The following is a 19531-nucleotide window of genomic DNA, read 5'->3' as shown; positions in this document are numbered from 1 at the left end:
TTTATTACCCCTTCCCATAAAATTCTCATTCCTATAAAATTCAAAGTTGCTCTTTTATTTATACTATGTTTTTTTATTCCAGTAATCCATATTTTTATAGAACCCTGAATTTTAATTTTTTCTTGAAAAAAAAAAAAAAAAGGAGAAATACCATGAGTATATGTACAGAAATGGAAAAGAAGCCTCTTAAAATATGCACCAATCCAGATACAATATGATGATAGTTGTTTCACATTCTTTAGACTAGATGTGTTAGAACAACACTGGGAAATATTCTGGAGATAAGGAGAAGTAGGACAGATGGATTAGATGTTATAATTTTAATTTCTGAAAAAAAACTTGATTGTTTTTCACATATTGTAGGTTTATCTTTTAGAGAGACCTTCTACAACAATAAAAAGAATTATATAAGAAAAAATTTGTTCATTTCCCTGAAATAACAAAATTTCTTTAACAGTTGCTGTATACTTGTGATGCACTCCATGTTTAGATGTGTTAGGCTATGACTTGTTTGACATGTGTACTGTTCCAATTTTCAATCTGAAAGTCAGAATCTAAATTTTTTTAAAATTTTTTTTAAACTAAGAAAACGGACATTATGTTGTGCTAAAATTCAAAATGGGAAGGAAATCAGAATTTGACACAGGTTATTGAGAGCCAAGATTATGTCAATTAATTGAATGTTTGGTGTAAATCAGAATCGAATTATATGAGAGTAATACAGAAAAAGTAAAGTAATGCTGGTAAAGTAAAGCTGGTCATTATGAGCCCATGAGAAGAATTAATGTTTCTTTGAAGTAAAGATGGATTAATCTGATTATTCTGGATTCCTTTTGAAAGGTGAGAATTACATTGTACCATTTAGGAAATAATTTTTGTATTCAAATATTGGTAACTATCACAGAATCACAGAATATTCTGAGCTGGGTGATTGGGTCCAACTCCTGCCCCGCCCAGGACTCACATCGTGTGCCTGAGAGCATTGTCCAAACGCTTCTTGAACTCCCAGCCTTGGTGCTGTGACCTCTTGTCTGGGGAGATTGTGTTCCCTAATAAACTGCACTGGTTCACCCCCAAACATGGTATTACTTTACCCTGTATTTTCTCAATTAATTGTGATTTGATATTCACTGGGCTGGGCTAAGGTGGGAGATCCAGGGCAGGTTCAGAACAGAAGCCATACGCTGTTTTAATTTTGCCAGAAATGATTTAGTACCCTGTTGAATACCACAGATCCTAAATGGAAAGTGTAAACACACATCAACGTAATGTGACTTTTCAACATAAGCATTTAGGTGTTTCTTTTGAAGGAAGCAGTACTTGGGATCCATCAACATGCTAAGAGCTGAAAACAAGCCAAGAAATGCTAACTATAAGCATAAAGTATGTCACAGAATTCCAGGGGGTGTCTGTCAATTCCTGTATACTTACACACTTGTTTAAAGACTAGAAGTTCAGCCGTGCATAAAACTTTGATATCTGGTATTTCTTTATTTTTTAGTCTTAGGAGAATAAAATTTGAAAAATTTATATAGAAAATGAAATTATCAAGTCTTGATGTTAATGCATCTAAACAGCAATGAAATGTAATGTATAAAAGTTGAAATTTTCATAATTTCTGTATCTCAAGAATGATAAACAACAGTGTGGTTATTTTATAATTAATATTATGAAAGTATTATTGCATACATTACAAGAAATTTTAAAAGGTATTTTTCTAAAGTAACACTGCTGCAGCAAAGTATGAAAAATCTTTATGAACAATTTCAATTTGTTTGAAACTAAACGATGCAAACCTTCTGTGTGAACTATAGCTTTGATCTTATCACATTCCTCGGTAACCATTCTACTCTAAAAACATTTCCTGAAAAATAACAGTTTAGGCATTTTTGGTTTGGTTTGGTTTTAGTTTGGTTTTTTTTTCAAGAAATAGGTATTATTTTTACTGCACCATCACCTGCACTAGTACATTTGTTTGGTATTCATGTGCATGCCACTTACATTTCTCTATTTATTTCGGTGAAATTTAATCTGAGAAGATGCTTAGAAACCCTGCATCTTTTAAATGACTTCTGATAAAACTTAATTATTATAAAATTGTAAAAAATGTGAAATGATAATCAGTCTGGGTTGCCTCCTTTATTTTTCCCATAGAGACACATTAAAATATGTTAATTAATGCATTTAACTAAGTAAGGATGATAAATTACTAATCTCACCCTTTTTACTGCTGTCTTGGTGATGCACAGATATGTTTCTATTTTGCTTGATTTTTTTTTCCCTGCTAGGAATGCCCCTTAAAGATGTACAAGGCACATTGTAAGGTTCCTTGAACACAAACCTAGATGATAAGTATCACTTAAAGCTCCACAGGAATCAATTGTGCAGTTACATTCTTGCATATTAATTACTGCTTGGAAGGTACAGGCATTTAAAAATGAACAGAGATATAATAGATAAAGATTCCAGACAGATATTTATAGTGCCAAATATATTTTGTGTATGCCAATGGGATTAAAAGTATTATCATTTTTTCAGGTGAGAGAAACTTATGCAAGTTCAATTTCAAAAGTTATGCAGAAGCCAAGAGAAATGTAATTTTTCTGTGAACATTTACCATTTTACTATGACATCTAATTGCTGTATTTCCAAAAAGCTGGTTATAGCACAGGACTTTCTCAGGTAAGATATGTACAGAAGTGGCACATCCTGTGCAACAGGTTCCTTAATTTGGTTGAATGATACCTTATTCTAAAAGTCATTCCAAAAATATGATTTCAAGTACTTGTGAGCCCACAGTCACCAAAGCCAGTCATAGCATCTGGCAGTGCTTTGCCTCTCTCACCTCACTAACTGTGCATACCATAGGACCTGACCTTGAAATGACACCAGGTATTCCAGATCTACTGATTTAACACAAAAACCCCAACCAACTGTGCAAAATATGTATTGTGTACTGTGTAATATTTGTACTATTTCATTAAAAATTATTATCACACAGTATTATGTAATATGTTCCAGTGCTCTGAAGCTGGCACAGGAAATATAATGTACATCTGCAGTCAGTCCAGCCCAGCCCTTCAACATGAGCACAGTTTCACGTGAATGGTGATACTTTGCATAGAAGTAGATAGAAGACATTCTGTTTATTCTGCTTCTTCTGTCTTTATATCTGGTATTTAAAAAGTGGAAAAATTTTGTAGCCCTGAATACAGAGATGTTCAAAAGGATAACAACATCCAACATAAATTATACTTAAACATAAGTTATTTATTAAATAACACAAGCATGACTTCAGTCTGTCTGCCCTAAAGGTTAGCAGGGAATAATAATCTAAACATGCCTAGCTCATTTAACTAAGTAATATTCTATGTTCTTCACATATTAACATTTCAGAACTCAAAACCAAAGAGGAATATGTAGATTCTGATAACTCTTTTTATATACTAGGATAAAGAACTATGACCTGGTCAAAACCATTTTTTAAAATTTGAATGGAATGTTTCAGAAAGTCTTTTGTTTCAATTTTTTTGTTTTTGGTTTCAGTTATCATTGCCATGTTAAAACAGTAATAACAGAATGCTTTAATTAATTTAGTTTTGGGATCTTTTTCTTTGTTTGTATTTTAAATGGAAGAAAAGTTTAAAGCAGTGGGAAATTATTTGAACTAAATATTCTGTTTCTACCAGATTAATTGCACCTTTTTAAATAAATATGATTGAAGAAGAGTGTGTTTCTTCATGCTCTGAGTGAGGATTTATTGTGCAAAATTAAAATCTAAAATTATGGTTTGAGAGGTAATTTTGTGTTTTTCTCTGGTTTGGTGTCATCATTTTTGTTTTGTTATAAATATAATCCTTACAATTCCTTGCTTATTTTAATAAGCCATCTATTACACTGCATCAACTATTCTTCCTGCTAGGAAAATTGCTTTTAAAACTTTAGTAATTAAAAAGTGTACCATCTAAGAAGAACAGAAAGAACAATGACACAGGCATTAATGAAAAGCACTTCCTCTAGCTGACATTCTGGTTATTGCTATGCCTTAAATGCCAAAACCAGATAGTATACTTTTGTAATTCCTTACATAATGAAATGCTTAAGAAAAATTCTACAGTCATTGGACCACCATTAACAACTATGAAATTAGGTGTCCCATGGGACTTTTTCCAATTTAAAGAGGGTTAAATTGCTAATTTACATATTAATTAGCATTCATTCTAAAGAACACCAAATGTAATTCCATAGCATCTAGCATTTTTAGTTTATCAAGAACATTAAATTTAAACAAAGCTCTGTATTATTTGCAAGAATTTTTTTTGGAGGGCCAATAATGAAAGGAATCTCATTATTCTAAGTAATATGCAATTTAAAAAGGATGAATACTGCCAATTTATTTACTTTATCACTGGGTTATAAGAAAGTAGCAAAGCATTGGTAGGGCAGCAGGTTTAACAGTTCTTTATAAAGCTCACTACTCTGCACAGACTGGTAAGTTTAAAATAAAGAGTTGTTTCTGGTGACATTTCTTTGGAATGTGTTGCCTGGAGTCACTCCTAATCACCAGAGTGTGCTCAGTGGTATTTGATAATGCTGCTTCTGCTGCTCTGGAGCTACTCTGGTACATGCACTTGCTCTGGTGTGCAGTAGAAGCATCTCTGTGTAGCAGATCTATAAGTGCAAGCCTCCCCTCATACCATTTAAGAAATTACTGCATGATATTATAAAGCAAGCATTAATTTGAAGAAATTTTCAAACTGGGAAGATAAATGTACTTAGTTCAGTGAAACCACAGAATTATCATGTTGTTTATGTCCTGCTTTTATGCCTATGTTGTACACTATTCCTTTACTTAAATGCTGATATTTTGCTTTATGTTACTTTATTTGCATTAGTTTCTGTGATGTGACACAACCTGATTGTCTGTTCCCCTGAACTGCTACTTCAGCATTTCAAAATTGCTGGATTGCAGGTGCTCAGAAGCACAGCAGCTGTGATTCAAACATATTTTTTGAAAGGCAAGATTTCTCTGTGTCTAAATAACAGAAGGAAGCATTCAGGACAAGAAAATTTTGGTCTTATATTATCTAGCAGTAGTAAAATATGAAAACATATATGAAAACAGCACTATACATTCCATTCTTTGCTTTTTTTCCAGAATCTAGCATTTTTTATGTTGTGTAAATCCTTTGTATTTTTTTCAATGCAACACTGTGTGCCAATACGATATCCATGGTACTCTCTTTAACAGAATTAGAGTCATGAAATGTGGCCTATTCACTCAGTTCCTCATCTCTAAATGCAATGACGTAGACATTGGTGGTGCTACGTGGCTGACACTGAGAGTTTCCTGCTGTGCTTTTTCCTGGTATTTCTCCTCATTTACTGACTGTTTATCCAGGTCCTTCCTCCTGTAACTCTTTCTTCTCCCTTGTCTTCTAATTTCTGAGGATACTTCCATGCCTTGCTGTTCTAGCAGTTTCTGTCCACACTTATTTCCATAATTGCTTCCCAAACCCATTTGATCTCCTTCTATTTCCCCCTCATTTCACATCATCACTTCTTTTGCAGGCAGCAGCTTCGTCCCCTGCACAAAAGGGATTAAATTCTAAAGTATAGTCCAGCTTCAGTACTGAGTCAGGGATGTTTCCTCAGTGAAAACATGCAGCCTCAGATTAAAGATTTCATTAAAGGGCAGATACATAAACGTATCGCTTTAGGGTGTCCCAACAGTGTTGATTCTGAAGCCTTCTCACTTCTTTATTCTTGACTTTGCAAATACTATTTTTTCTGTTAACTTACTAAAGCTTGTGATCCACAAACAAAATTTCAGCCCAATAACCAAGAGCAGTGGAAAGCTTGTTCTTAATATACAAAGAGCTTGTAAACCTCATTTACAAGCACCACAATCAGTTCTGTATCTAATAATCCACTACTGTTGGGGTAATCTAGTTTATAATCAAAACAAGTTTATATGCAAGAATCATGAATAGAAGGGGTTAATTTACATGAAAAAATTCTGAAAGAGTGAGAATAACTTTTAAATTTAATTATGGAAAAGGCAGTATGAGAAAAGCATAACTATTCAGCAAGAAACTATCAAAAACTTGCTCTTCAAGAAGAGTTACAGTCAGACTGGAAGTAATTTTTGGAAGTATGAACAAGAATATACATTGAGAAATCAGTGTATGGTGAACAGCTAAGAAAGTGTGAAGCTATAACAGAAATTAGAGAATGCAATAAATGGCATAGGAATAAGCAGCAACAAGAAAAATCTCTGCTTTCACAATGAGCAAGAAAGAAGTGTGTCTTTAAGACAAAAAGACATTGAAATGATATGATAGACCACAGAAATTAATTCCTTGCTTTTAACTTTGGTCTTCATATAAAAATAAACTAGTCTAGACTAAAAACGTCAAGAGTATGCTGTTTCCAAGGGAAGAGAAAGATGTGCTTAAAAGCCTAGAGCAGAGAAAATTGTTATTTCTATGTAGATTAATGAATAAATGAAACAACAGTTGAGAATTCTACATCATCCATAACCCCAAATTCAAGAGAAAAAAAAAATGTTGCAAAGAAGCAGAAGTGTCTGACAAATGTTATACTGGAAGAGATGATCATACTAAATTGTATAGCCGAGACAGTTAAAATATAAACTGGTAATGGACTTGTCTAAAGTTAGAAATAAGCAGGCATTTCACTGAATTTAAAGAATACTTTCTAGAAAGTCTGTGAAACTGTTGACTGCATTGAATCATAATGTCAATATTCTGATGTAATTCAATCTCTAACACCCCTCTCTTGTAAAACTTATGGGCTTCCTTCTTTTTATGTATATAAGTAATTTATTTTTTGAGGGGCCTGCTTATAGGGCTACCTCTTACAACGTTCAAAGTTTTCAGGACAGGGCCCAATTTTAAACCCTCTAAATTGCACACATGTAACAATTTGTGTATGTGATAGTTGCTCTGGAGCATAGAAATCCATTGGTAGTTAAAGAGGATGGTGATTACAACATATACAAAATTCTTACATCACTTCAAGTCCACTTATAAACCAGCTGTTTGAGGGAATCTAACATCATATTACTGTTTCTCTTGTTTGACTTCTTTTTTTTTAATCTTACTAGGGATGTGAGGAATGTGAAAATTTTATTACAAGTATGCATGTATTTCTTGATAAGCATCAACCCAAGGTGTTGTTTTGTGGGTGACAGAAGCAGAATCCTGGTGACTGCTGACAGCACTGCTTGCCAGCTGAAATCAAGAAATTATGAGGTCTCTTACCACTCAGGTTATTTCCTGAGGAGGCCACAGAGTACTGAGCCCATGTGCAAAACTTGGCCCCACAAATCCAGGGCCAGTGTCCTGCTTTAAAGGGTCAGCTCTTTACAGGCCGGTGTCCTGGCGCAGAGGTGCAGGAGCAGGAGCTCCATGGAAGGACCTTGGCCCTGTCCCCATGGGAGCACCAGTGGGTCCACCTGTGCTTCAAGGGAAAAAGCAGAGACTACACAAGCACAAATAGTAGGGAACCCTCATGCTGGTGTGTTCCTGTCTGTCATTAGTGTGTTCTTACCGATAAATATGCATTCCTTTGTCCACAAGAAGGTTTCTTAACATGTTTGCCTAATTTCCCAGATCCAGATCCTAAGGTGAAATCCCTCAGATATTGCCAAACCAGTTGTCCTTTCTCCAAATGAAAATTGTTTGGGTAATACAGGTTTACCTTGGCACCAAAAGACATGACTTATTTTTCTTCCAATAAACATAGAGATCCTGGAAAAAACACCCTCAAGATGAACTAACAAGATGTCAGCATTTACACTCATTCCTGGAGCTTTCTCTGAGTAAACTTATCAGTGCATTTTCTGCATGGTAGCAGCAATGATGGCTAAAATGTAAGTATATTTGCTAGCTTTGAAGTTTAACAGGAGCAAAATCTCTGCCTGAATTAGAGTTTAAATCCACAAGTACCATAAAGGCTTAACAGTAAGTGCCAACAGCTGTACACACTAAATCAGGCTCTCATGCCAAAAATATAACCAAATGCTAGTATGCATGGATGTAAATACTAAAATACAGGTATGTGCATGTAAACTAGAGTAGACTGAAACTTCTGTTTGCTTACTTAGTACTGCCACCTTCAAGGACACTAAAATGTATGTTGTAGGGTGCTTTTTATAGGTTTTTGTTAGTTTGTACATTTTTTATCACAGGAGAGAATGTGGTGCATTTAACTGCATGATTAAATTTTGACAACAAAACTAAAGGCTTGCTTTGTCATCAGAAACCCCAAGATGGCAATACAGTCTTGTTTTTCTTTGCTGCTTACATCTATTTTTATTATTATCATTATTTGCTATTTTCTCATTTGCTGACATCTAAAAACCTTGCTCATTGCTAAGGATTATTTAGCCAAAAAATTGAAAGCTTCAACCACTTTGATGTTAACTGAATGAATGAACATTGTGCGTGACCTGGAGTTATTAAAAGATTACTTTTAATAATGTCAACCAAATTGACATCTCTGCTCAAGTTTGGCTTCATTTTAAAGACTCGCACAACATGATTAAAAAGAACTACACTTATATATTATTTCCAGCTTAACCTACTCCCACAGATATAACCTTTTCAGGTTTCAGGTGGCAGCCTATCTTGGTTATCTACATCCTGATCACTTTTAAATGAATTCTCACCAGGACCCCTGTGCTTTTTGGTGTTCAGGTAGCTTTGGCAGAGCCAAGATGCCCTGCTCTGGTGCAGTTCACTTTTACTGCAGAGAATACAGCAAACGAGAGCAAGCATCCTTCACCTTGATGCTTGAGGAGAGAAACTGCAGATTTATCAAATAGGCTACTCCCTGTGACTGCTGCCCCTGACTCGATAAAGTCATAGGAAAAAAATACAAAGGGAAAAAGCTGTGATTTCGAGTGGCTTAGCTGACATGTGGTGGGCCAATGAGAGATGCATGCTGTACGGAGATGAAAGATTAGGTTCTCGCAGGAAAGTCACTCCCACTCCTGCCCCAGCCTTGTTCAGTATCAGGTTTAACAACACAGGGCTCAGGAGTGCAAACTTCCACCAGACAGATCTTCTGAGTTCACTTTATCCATCAGTGTACTGAAAGAAATTAATTTCCAATAGCAGGTAATATCAATGAAAAATTCTTGTAGTGTGTTAGGAAAGATGTTGAGACTAATGCTGACAAGACAACCAAAGGAATAAGAATTGTTTAATAGTGGGAAAATATTAGTCAAAAATAGTTTAATATTAGAACTCTTCAGGGTCATTACAATCTTAGAAGATAATGAAGATATGGGCATTGATCTTTGATGGTCTGTCAAAATTTTATGCATATATATGTACATATACATCATATTTTTATGCTTATAAATTTGAAGGTATGTAGCAAGCAGAGAGAGGGAAAGTATCTCTGAATATATTGCTTTAGAATAATCTAACACAGAAAGACAACAGAAAGACCATTTATGCAAACAAGGCCAGATTATTCATATTATTTTGCAGCCTCAGAGGACAGGGAGGGCAGTGGCTGGTATGCCAATTGCTAGGTCCAGGACTCAGCACTTCCTGCTATAACAACTGGTTGAAATAATCTATAAGAAAATGGATTGCAAAATGAATTTTATGAAACCATAATATTCGGAATTAAAGCCACAATTCTCTGAATAAAATCTATTTCCTCTGGAAGACAAACAAAAGACTTATGATTAAGCACTCAGTGCAGTATCCTTTTTTCTGCCTTTCTATCTTCTCTAAAGTTCCTTTCCACTTTAATACAAATTATAAAGCAGTAGCATTTAAATGGGAAATCACATGGGAGGACTATACTGTATTGTTACTGAGGGGCAAAGAGTGTCTCATTTTAATTTACTCTCCATTAGAAGAATGATATTTAGAACATATCCATGCAGATTACTAAAGCTACCCTCAAATAACTTCTGGGAAACAGAACACATACCTTCAGAGCAAGAGGCTCTTGTGGTGGCTAATGTTCCTCCCAGAATAAATAATTTGAAACAAAGCTAACTAAACCACAAGAAATCATGAATTAACTTTTTAAATTTTTTTTTGTTTTAAGATTACACTGTTAAAATAATGAAGAGAGGCTTTTCTGTGACTGACTATAAAAGTCAGAGTAAGCACTTACACTATTCCTAGAAGCAAACCAATTCTTTTCCCAGACTTGGCTGACCAGGTAAGAAGTGAGAGGGGAGAAGAGACTGAATTACCCTGTCACATCAGGAGGGTAGGTAGCTAATCCTGCACTAACTGAGCCTCTGAACTACATCTGAAAGGGCAGGATGAGGTCAGCCTGCACTGCCAGTTGATATTCTGAATGTGTCATGCATTCCTGTGCAGACTCTCAGTTTCCAGCACTATGTCTGGCAGCTTTTAAAGCAGTAAATTTATCTAAAAATTAAGAATAGTTTTATTGCTTAAACAAGCCCTTTTATAACAGAAACTTGCCAAAACCTCCCCTGCCCAACAACCCAATCATAGCTGGTGCATGAAGCAGGCCGTTTGATTTGGCATAAACTGCTTTTTGCAGGGGGAGTGTGTGAAGAGGAAGGAACACAAATGGCTCCATTTGAGTTCAGATGCATTTCTTATGACTTAAAAAAACAGCTGAAGGGTGAAAAAATCTTGTGTGCAGCAAATGGGGATTTATAGGGATTAGAGTCACAGGTTTAGGATCTGGAAAAGCATTTGTTTTGTATTATTATAAAAAAATATGGATTAATTAATGGAATGGTGATGAGGGGAATTGCTTTTTATTTAATATATAGATGCATAACTCTGGTTTGGGAGTGATGGGACAAAAGAGTCCCATTATTACCCATGGATAGCTGCCTGGGGTGCTTGAATTCAGCAGGATAGTTCAGCATTTGATGTGTGGGCAGACCTTAGGCAGTTTTTAATAAAGTGCTGTGATAGATGCACACAGAAAATTCCAGGGTGATTTACATCCTCTGTGATACTGCAGAAGACAATAAGATTGCTTTCAGGGAGTGCAAGGAGTTTTGCCTTTAGCATTGCTCATTTTATTCAACATTATTATTTCTAATACTCTATTCAGAAATATCTGCAACTTGTAATGGTTTCACATATTTTTGAGGCAGCTCCTGATCCCCATGAACTCAGAAGTGTGATCACACAGAGGACACCAATTCCCTGGCAACTTGGATGCACGCAATACTGAGCACTTAAATGCAAAGACTGGCAGAAATACAGGAGAAAAAGATCCATCTACAGAATCTAGTAACATGTCCTTATCATGCCAGGTCAGCCAGTGTGATCTCTTGCTTCAGAGGTTCAGAAACATTCACTACTGGACTTCACAAACCATTTATTTAAATTCTGAAGTATTTATATGAATTAATAGCATTTTCCTTTAATATTGCCAACTGAAATATGGATTTTGCTAAAATTAGAGGAAAATTGGGACACAGGAAATAAAGTTAATAGGCACATATGGATAAATTATACCTACCACATACAAATGTGATGAAATTAATACAAAAAAGTGATAAAAAATTAGTATTTATTATCTTTCTCCAGGAATCCAATGTCTCATAAGGGATTAATTTATATCATTCTGCATGCAAGTAAAAATGTATTTTGCCTGACAAACATTATGAGACATAGATTTTAACTCCAGAAACAGATGCTTTAAAAAAATAGCAGACAAAACTCTTTTTTGCCCTTGGAACAGAACAACCAGCTTGAAACAGCATGGTCATACACCTTCTGATAAAAGCATGAAGAATAGAGGCTTTTCTGTGACTGGGAGGTTCAAAAGAGGGACCCAGTCATTTGAGGAAGTGGTCTTTCCTCATGCCTGTGGTTTTTGAGTAATTCCACATTTAAATTTATCAAATTAAGTCCGGACATCAGTATTAAGCATGTATCTAAAGCTACAGCTGAAGGTCTTTCAGTCAGAGTAGCTGAAAAGAAATTGTGATAAAAGAGAATATTTTCCATTTTATTTTAATGGAAAGCAGCATGTTAAAGTTGAAAACATCAAATGATGAACTGTCTTCTACTTGGGTGAATTTCGAAACCTCCCACAATCAATGAGGAGGGAAGAGAGACCATTGTAACATGCAAGACATTTATCAGGTTTACCTGCTTGTGAGCGTGGTCATAAGAATTGATGTGGTTATCAAATTCCTGGTGTTTGTGGTACTGCTTGTCACACAGTTCACAGTAGAAGTTTGCCTTCACATCCTCCAGGGCCTTAGCTGCAGCTTTCTCCTTCTCAGCGTAGTCCTGCAAAGGCAGAAGCAAAGGGAGGCTGTGAGTCCTGCTTCAGCAGCTCTTTTCAGCAGGCACATTGCAAGCACTGGGCAGCTGGAGCACCAGACTCCATCCCAAACATGCCAAACAAGTTTTGGTCTTAAACAGGATTCAATAAAAGAGTTGTGTTTCTTGGGGAATCATTCTTACTACTCATTTTAGGCTCTGCTGTAAGGAACATAGAGAGGAATGGGGTACAGAGGAATACCAGCAGGATACTGCCTAGCCCCTGGGCAGGAGAGCTGAGCAGTGAAGAAGAAGTAAGCCCCCAGTGTCAGCCTGTTAACTCTGACACTAGCCCTAGATTGCCCCAGTATCTGCTCTTTCAGGTATTATTGCTCACAAGAAATTAACTGGTTTAATCTGATATTATGGCAGATTTTCTTTTGTGTTCTGCTTTCTGACTTCTATGAAATATTCACTGGGGTCAGGCAGCAGATTGCTATTTTTTTTATCATTGTTGGATGAGATTTCCCTGGAGCAGGGCACCCTCTGCAAGAGCCTTTTCTGTTCTTCCCTGTCCTTCCTGACATCTGCATGAAGGGACACACCATCCAGCCTGACCAAACTGAAAGGAACTCTCCCCTGCCTGACTCAGTCCACAGCCACTGAGGAGAGCACTAGCTCACGTCCAGGCTCATGCAAACGCAGCTGACAACAGGGAAAAAAACACAATTCGTTCCTACATAGTTGCCTTTCATATCTCCCCAGTAACACAAGTGATGAATGCTATGGAGAGTCAAATACTTCAATTCAACACATAATATTAGGTAAAAGAGAAAATGTCAAACATAGGAGCAAAAAGTTACTGAGGTCAAATTAATGCACTTAAATAAAGGGCCTGATATGCAAAATTGGCAGCAGCCTTTGTCAATCTTATTTCATTTAAAAGTCCTTCATTATACTGTTGTTGTTATTTTTATGACACTTTCTCAAACATTTTACATTAAAGTACAAACTTCTGATATGGAAAACAAGAACAAAAAAGTTGGTAGAAGCTATTCATTTTGTATTCATATTGACAAGCTGATATTTCTTGAGTGTATGTAATATATTGCCAGGGATTGCAGTAATTCATCATTTGCTGTACTGTTTTACTCTCCTAAATAAATGAACCCTTTCTGCTGCCAGGCTTTCCATGCTCTGCAGTCAGTGTTGTCTGCTGTCCACATGCTTTCACCACTCTTGGCATGGTGACAAACTCAGAGTGCACGAAAGCCAGGACACGCTGCACATCTGGGACAGGCTGCTCTTAGCACATCACACTGCCAGCACCACCAGGGAGCAGGGTGGGCTGCAGGCTGGTGTTTGGGCATGGCAGATTAATGTGAACCTGCATTTTGAGCCCTTCAGAGGGGGAGACAACTCAAATCTGAGACTTGGCCAAGCAACTGATGTTGGTTATCAGTGACTCACTGAACTTTGCACAGGTCTGTGCTGTGAGCCCTTCTGTTTTGCCCTGGTCTTTACACCCTCAGATTGGTGTGAGCAGGTCTTTTTCACACCATAGTTTTAGAGGCTGCCTTTGCTGGTGAGATTAACTTCTTTTAAACTTGTCTGTCTAGAAGTTAGGTGTATGGGTAAGACATTATTCTAAACTTCTTCTGTAAGAAAGAGAAAAATGCTAGGCACTGCCAAATGGTTATTAATCCCATCTATTTCAAAAAACCCATTTTAGGGTGAGATTAAATTCTCCAGAGGTTCTATCTCTCTCTGACCACTGCAAGGCTCTAAATTACTAACTTGGCTTACATCTTTAATTCTTAGATTGCTGAACTCAAAGATAATAAATTCTGTATTGTATTTCTTTAGATTCAATTCTAAATCTCCCCATGAAACTTGCATGAACTGACCTACTTGAAGACAGGAGGTCAAAGGGGAACACTAAGCCCAGAATTTTGATTTTAGATCCTATTGATGATACCAATGGCATACCAGCTCCTCCCAGAGGGGAAACATGCAAATAAATCTCTTTCCTGCAAGCATGTAGCTCAGGTGGGTCAATATACTATAGCACACTCAGAAAAAAACTAACCTGAGCTAACATTGCTCCACTTGAGAGGCTGCTCAATTATGGTAGTTAATCCTGGATTGTATCAGGAAGAAATATACTCACAATCAAATAGTTAAATAGCTTTCATTAGTTATTTAAATTTACAGAGCCCATTAAAAAGTGATACTTTTCAGCTTATGCTTCAGACCCATTGTTTTGCTAGCATTAATTATTCACTAGGCCTTTGATATAATTAAAATGCATAAATTAGAATGCAGATGCAATAGTATTAATTATGCAGAGATGTCTTCCCTGAAAATCAAGTGTTGGAGGCAACATATTTTTATTTTAAACTGGTAAAAATGTAAGTTTTTCACTCACTGGAAGCCAGCCAAAGCATAATTGTTTTGCAGGAGGGGTTGTGGGTTGGTTTCTTTGGTGTTTTTTTTCTGTTGTTGTTATTGTTGTTGCTTTGGGTTTTTTGTGGGGTTTTTTTTTGTTTGTTGTTTTTTTTTTTTTTTTTTTTTTTGGCTTGATCTAAACTGTCAATTAAATGCTTACAGCCTGCTCCATCTTTCCTTCTGCTGAAGGAGAAGCCTAAAACTGTTTGGGGTGAACACACCACACTGCTGTCTGTAAAGCACAGCTGAAACTGCTGCTCATGAGCATTCCAAACTGCCAACTTTATCTTTCTCAGCAGAAATTAATACAGTTCCCTTCACATAAAGATGTTTTAAAATAGCAACAAGGCAGCTCCCAGGTGCATCCTAAGATAATCACAGCTACCTCCATTGCCTTATTGCTTAATTATGCTTGTCTACCATGGCAAAAGATAGAACTTCCTGCTTGCTTATCAATCAGATGCAGGGAAATTGAATGCCACATCACATACTTTAAAAAGGTCATGGATTTTTTTTCTTTCTCTACAAAGATATAAGAACTTCTAGCAGTACTGTAAATTGTACCTAGTCAAATGAATTTTCATATTCAGACTTCTAATATCATCTCACTAGGATTGTACAGACCGATGGTCAATTCTGGCATGATAAATGTGAACACATGAAAGAAAATCTATGGTGTTTCACCTGTGGAAAGCATATGTGATCACAAAGCCTGATCACACAAATGCAGACATAGGCAGGCAGCAAGGATGCTCCAACACATTTTGAACTCTGAATATGGTAACGAAGATATATATCACAGTCTCATAAACTTTATTCTTCTTAGTAATGGCACATAGCCTGGGTAGACGTGTGTATACTTGGAAGACAATCTAAGTTTGCTGCTCTGTCTTTGAGTCATGGACTCGAAGTGCAAGGTCATGCAAGGGGTGATGTCATCCTTGTAGGTGAGAACTCCTAGAATGGTGGATAAACTAACTTGTGTGGTGCTTGATGCAGTGAAGTGTATAAGGACAAACAAGTGCAGAATGTGTCTCTAAATGCATTTTTTCTAGAAGCCTGCAAAATGGTTTCATATTATAGATTTTAATTGCATTCACATCAATTTGACCCACAGAGGCACACAAATGTTATAATTGTTTATATATTGGATTAATTTAAAAAAAATACTTTTCTTGCATGTTAGGCTAGAAGTGTTTTCACTTAACTGCTACATACTTTTGCAGTATGCTTGGTATTGTGAAAACGCAATTAATGGTAGCTGACATTTCACTTTCTAATATGGGGAAAATCAATGAAAAATCCCATGTAACTGAGTTTTCTTGAATGTTGCCACTGACATCTAGTCAATTAGAAATCATTTATTAAATCTAGAGTCTGTAATAGATATTTAATAGACTGCATGGCCATTAAAGGATGCTGATCTAGACAAAACAATACCACATTTCTTGTCTCGGTAACTGATAGTAAATATATCTGCTATGTTCAAATGGACTAAGGTGAAAAGTAGGTCACTTGATAACAATAAAATTTGCAGAGGCAATTTTCTACAAACCCATGGATTTCTATAAATATAGTGGAGTAAATGCATGGTGCTTGTAATAGAATATGAGAAAAATATAGCATCATTAGCCTACTTTTGATTACCTATTTCTAAATTGGAATGCAAAATTAGTGACAGAACAGCTAACTCACATTAATGCAGAGCTCAGTAAGTGACAGACTGCTTCCTCTTCGGGGATATAAGCAATCAGTTTGGTAACTTAAATATAATCTTGTGAACCAGATTAGATATGAATGGAGGTTTTAAATACTTATGGAACTACAGAGATGCCTCTTGGGGGTTCTCAGGCTAGAGGTTAAAGGAGAAATAGGATGAATATAAGCAACATTAGCTACAGATACAGTCTACATCTAAGACTTTTAAATATATTTTCATTAGTGATTTAGATGACAAAATGAATTGTGATTATCTATGAAATCTATGAATTATGCTAGTTAAAAGAATAGAGCATACAAATGCTTTAGGGACCAAGATCAAGATTCAAAATTACTGTAATAATCTTCAGATATGATCTTAAATCAGCAAGATAAAATTCAGTAAGATGTTTGTCAAGTGCTGCACTTTGGAGCGGGAAATCACTTTCATCAATACTAAGTTAGGAATAGTGGCATTAAAAAAATGCAAATGCAAGGAAAAAGGTCCAAGAGTTAGAGTGGAAAAGAAACCAAATGAAAGTCAACAATGAAAGTCAAGGCAAATCACATTCTGACATGTTAATAGTGATGTTATAAGATGCTGAGGGTAATTATTCCACTTGATTCAGTATTGGTGAAATGTCAGCTGTAAAGTACTATTTGGCACATCTACACCAGCAAATAACTTGGCTTCTAGAATCTGACCCTCTATCATTCCCACTCCATGTGTGATAGTTCATTCTCGGACTTTTTCATTTCAGATTTCCCTTTGAGATAAAAACAATTGCAGTTCCAGAATAACATTCAGTGCAGGGACCACACTCTACAGGCAGGAAGGATGAGACACTACAAACCTCTTCATGCCCTGTACAGCCTTACAAGAACCAAAAAGATTTTGTCACAGAAAGTAACATTTGCATGCCATAAGAAAACATGCAACATCATGTAACAAAACAGCTACTCCAGCCGTGGTTTAACGCAGTCCTTGCAATTCATCATACAGACTGAAATAAAAACCAAATAATTACAGGTAACAATACCAGACAGAGGAAACTTCAGCAAAATGGACATATGATCAGTTTGTCCTGGGATTTATCTACTTTTCTGGGGAAGACCAAAATGTAGATGTAACCTTTAAGGCAGTTTTCTTCCCACAATTGGAGAAGGACATAGATGTACTTGAGAGATCTTTGAGCAGAAGTGTAGGTAGGGATCAGGGCTTTAAAAGTAAGTTACATGCCTAAATTAGGCAAACTAAATCCAATCTGTAATTCGTATTTTCATTGGCTCATTAGTGTGAGCACTTGTAAATAACATTTTTGAGGGAAATATATAGAACTGCCCAGGCTGGTACAAAACATCTCTGAGTGATCAACACCTGCACATAGATGTAGAAACAGCAGTCACAGAAGCTTCATTTTCAGTGTTCATTCACCACATCTTCCAAATTCACCAGTTTTAGAGATACTTGCACATAATTTTAATGCCCTTATATATTTTCTTCTGCAGCTAGAGTGAGATAGATTTTAAACAATCTTTATAACTCAGCAGGCAGGTGATAGAATGCAGGAAGTAATCAAAGTACTTGTGTGCAGTGGGAAACTTGAGAACCACAAAAATGTCCTGATATTAAGATGTGTAGCTGAACATCAGGTTGTTTGAAATTAATGAACTTTTCCCTGAAAGCTCTCTTCTTTTTTTCTCCCCAGAGAAGACTGCTCACTTACCTAAAGACTTTCCTAGGGAAGTTTAGCTGTGGGGGTAGACTAAAAAGCAAGTGATTTGTTCAGCTGCAATAGCTGGCAGTACAGAACATTTTCATTTATCTCACATATGTTCTGCCATTCTCCACCTTGAAAACTCAGTACATAGTTTCTGCCACTGTGGGATCTACAGTGAGGATTTACAGAGCTGTCTATTGCAAAGGATTTTTTTTCAAAGGCTGCCATTCTCAGCTGACTCACAGAGGGCAACACCTAACTTCTGCAAATAAATACATCTTCATATTTTTCACACTCAGTCAATTACTGCAGCATTTTCAATCATATGCACATCCATTTGCTACTAGAATGCTGAGAAGTGTAGGACTTTTACTGCTGCTTTTAGCAGGTCCTACAGGTCTCAGAGTCCAACCCTGGTGGGACTCATAGGACATTTAAACCAATTCCTAACCTCTTTACTATCAAAATCATCTGAGCAGATTGGAACAAACCTTATAGACATAAGAATTTAAAGAACATGAGCAAATCTATTCAGATCTTCAGATCTTCTGGTAACTTTATAAAGGAATTACACTTTGAGGTTTTCAGTACTAATTTTCAACATTATAAATGGAGCATACAAACGCTAAGAATCTTTGTTGTGGATATAGAGGGCATTTTTCAAACATCCCAATGTGATTCAACATTTTTTCTCCTAATTTTCAGAAATTGGTGGAATTGTGATCACATTCTGAAAATGTGATCAAGAGTTGACCTGCAAAGGTAATTAGGTACCTAACTGTAAGTTGCATACAAAATAGTATGTATTCAGATTAATTTTTAGAAAAATTTACAATTAATCAAATTTGAGCATTAACATAATTTTATATTTCAAAGGGGAGTATTGCTAAAAGAAAGTATGAACTAGTTTTGGTTGGGCTAGAGTTTACTTTCTTCATAGTAGATTAGTTTTCAACTGGGGTTAAAACATGACAAAATAATTATCAAAATATAATATGTTTAACTGAGAAAAAAACTGCCTGAAATTGCATGCAGTGCAGAAATATGAGTTCTAAAATAAAACCAGCTGAAAGAGGATATTAAAAATAGAGTGGAAATAACATAAATGGAAAGAAAGTTCAGCTTGAGAAAATCAAGGGGTAAAATGTGATCAGTGATGAGTAGTGTCCCCACAGGGCCATACTGGGACTAGTGCTGTTCAGCAACATCACAGATGACATAGTGGGATCAAGTGCACCTACAGAAAGTTTGCAGATGACAAGAAGCTGAGTGGTGGGGTTGACATGCCTGAGGGATGGGATGCCATCCAGAGAGAGATGGACAAGCTCTGAACAAGTGGATGCATGTGAACCTCATGAGGGTCAACAATGCCAAGTGTGAGGTCCTCCACCTGAGGACAAC

The 19531-nt window shown here is 36.2% G+C and overlaps 1 protein-coding gene across 4 annotated transcripts in view; it reads right to left on the bottom strand.

The window, feature by feature from the left end:
- The window catches only part of ZNF804B (zinc finger protein 804B), a 225478-nt gene that overhangs the window by 19923 nt on the left and 186024 nt on the right, over positions 1-19531 (bottom strand). For all 4 annotated transcript variants that reach the window (XM_085566468.1, XM_021551717.4, XM_085566474.1 and 1 more), the window contains exon 2: positions 12147-12290. In XM_085566468.1, the coding sequence (XP_085422594.1) occupies positions 12147-12290 (144 nt within the window). The remainder of the gene's footprint in view (positions 1-12146; positions 12291-19531) is intronic.

This window comes from Lonchura striata, chromosome 2 (genome assembly GCF_050655825.1).
Source record: "Lonchura striata isolate lonStrDom1 chromosome 2, ASM5065582v1, whole genome shotgun sequence".
Taxonomy (NCBI): Eukaryota; Metazoa; Chordata; class Aves; order Passeriformes; family Estrildidae; genus Lonchura; species Lonchura striata.
The sequence above is the reverse complement of the archived record's forward strand: the minus strand, read 5'-3'. Positions and strand labels throughout refer to the sequence as shown.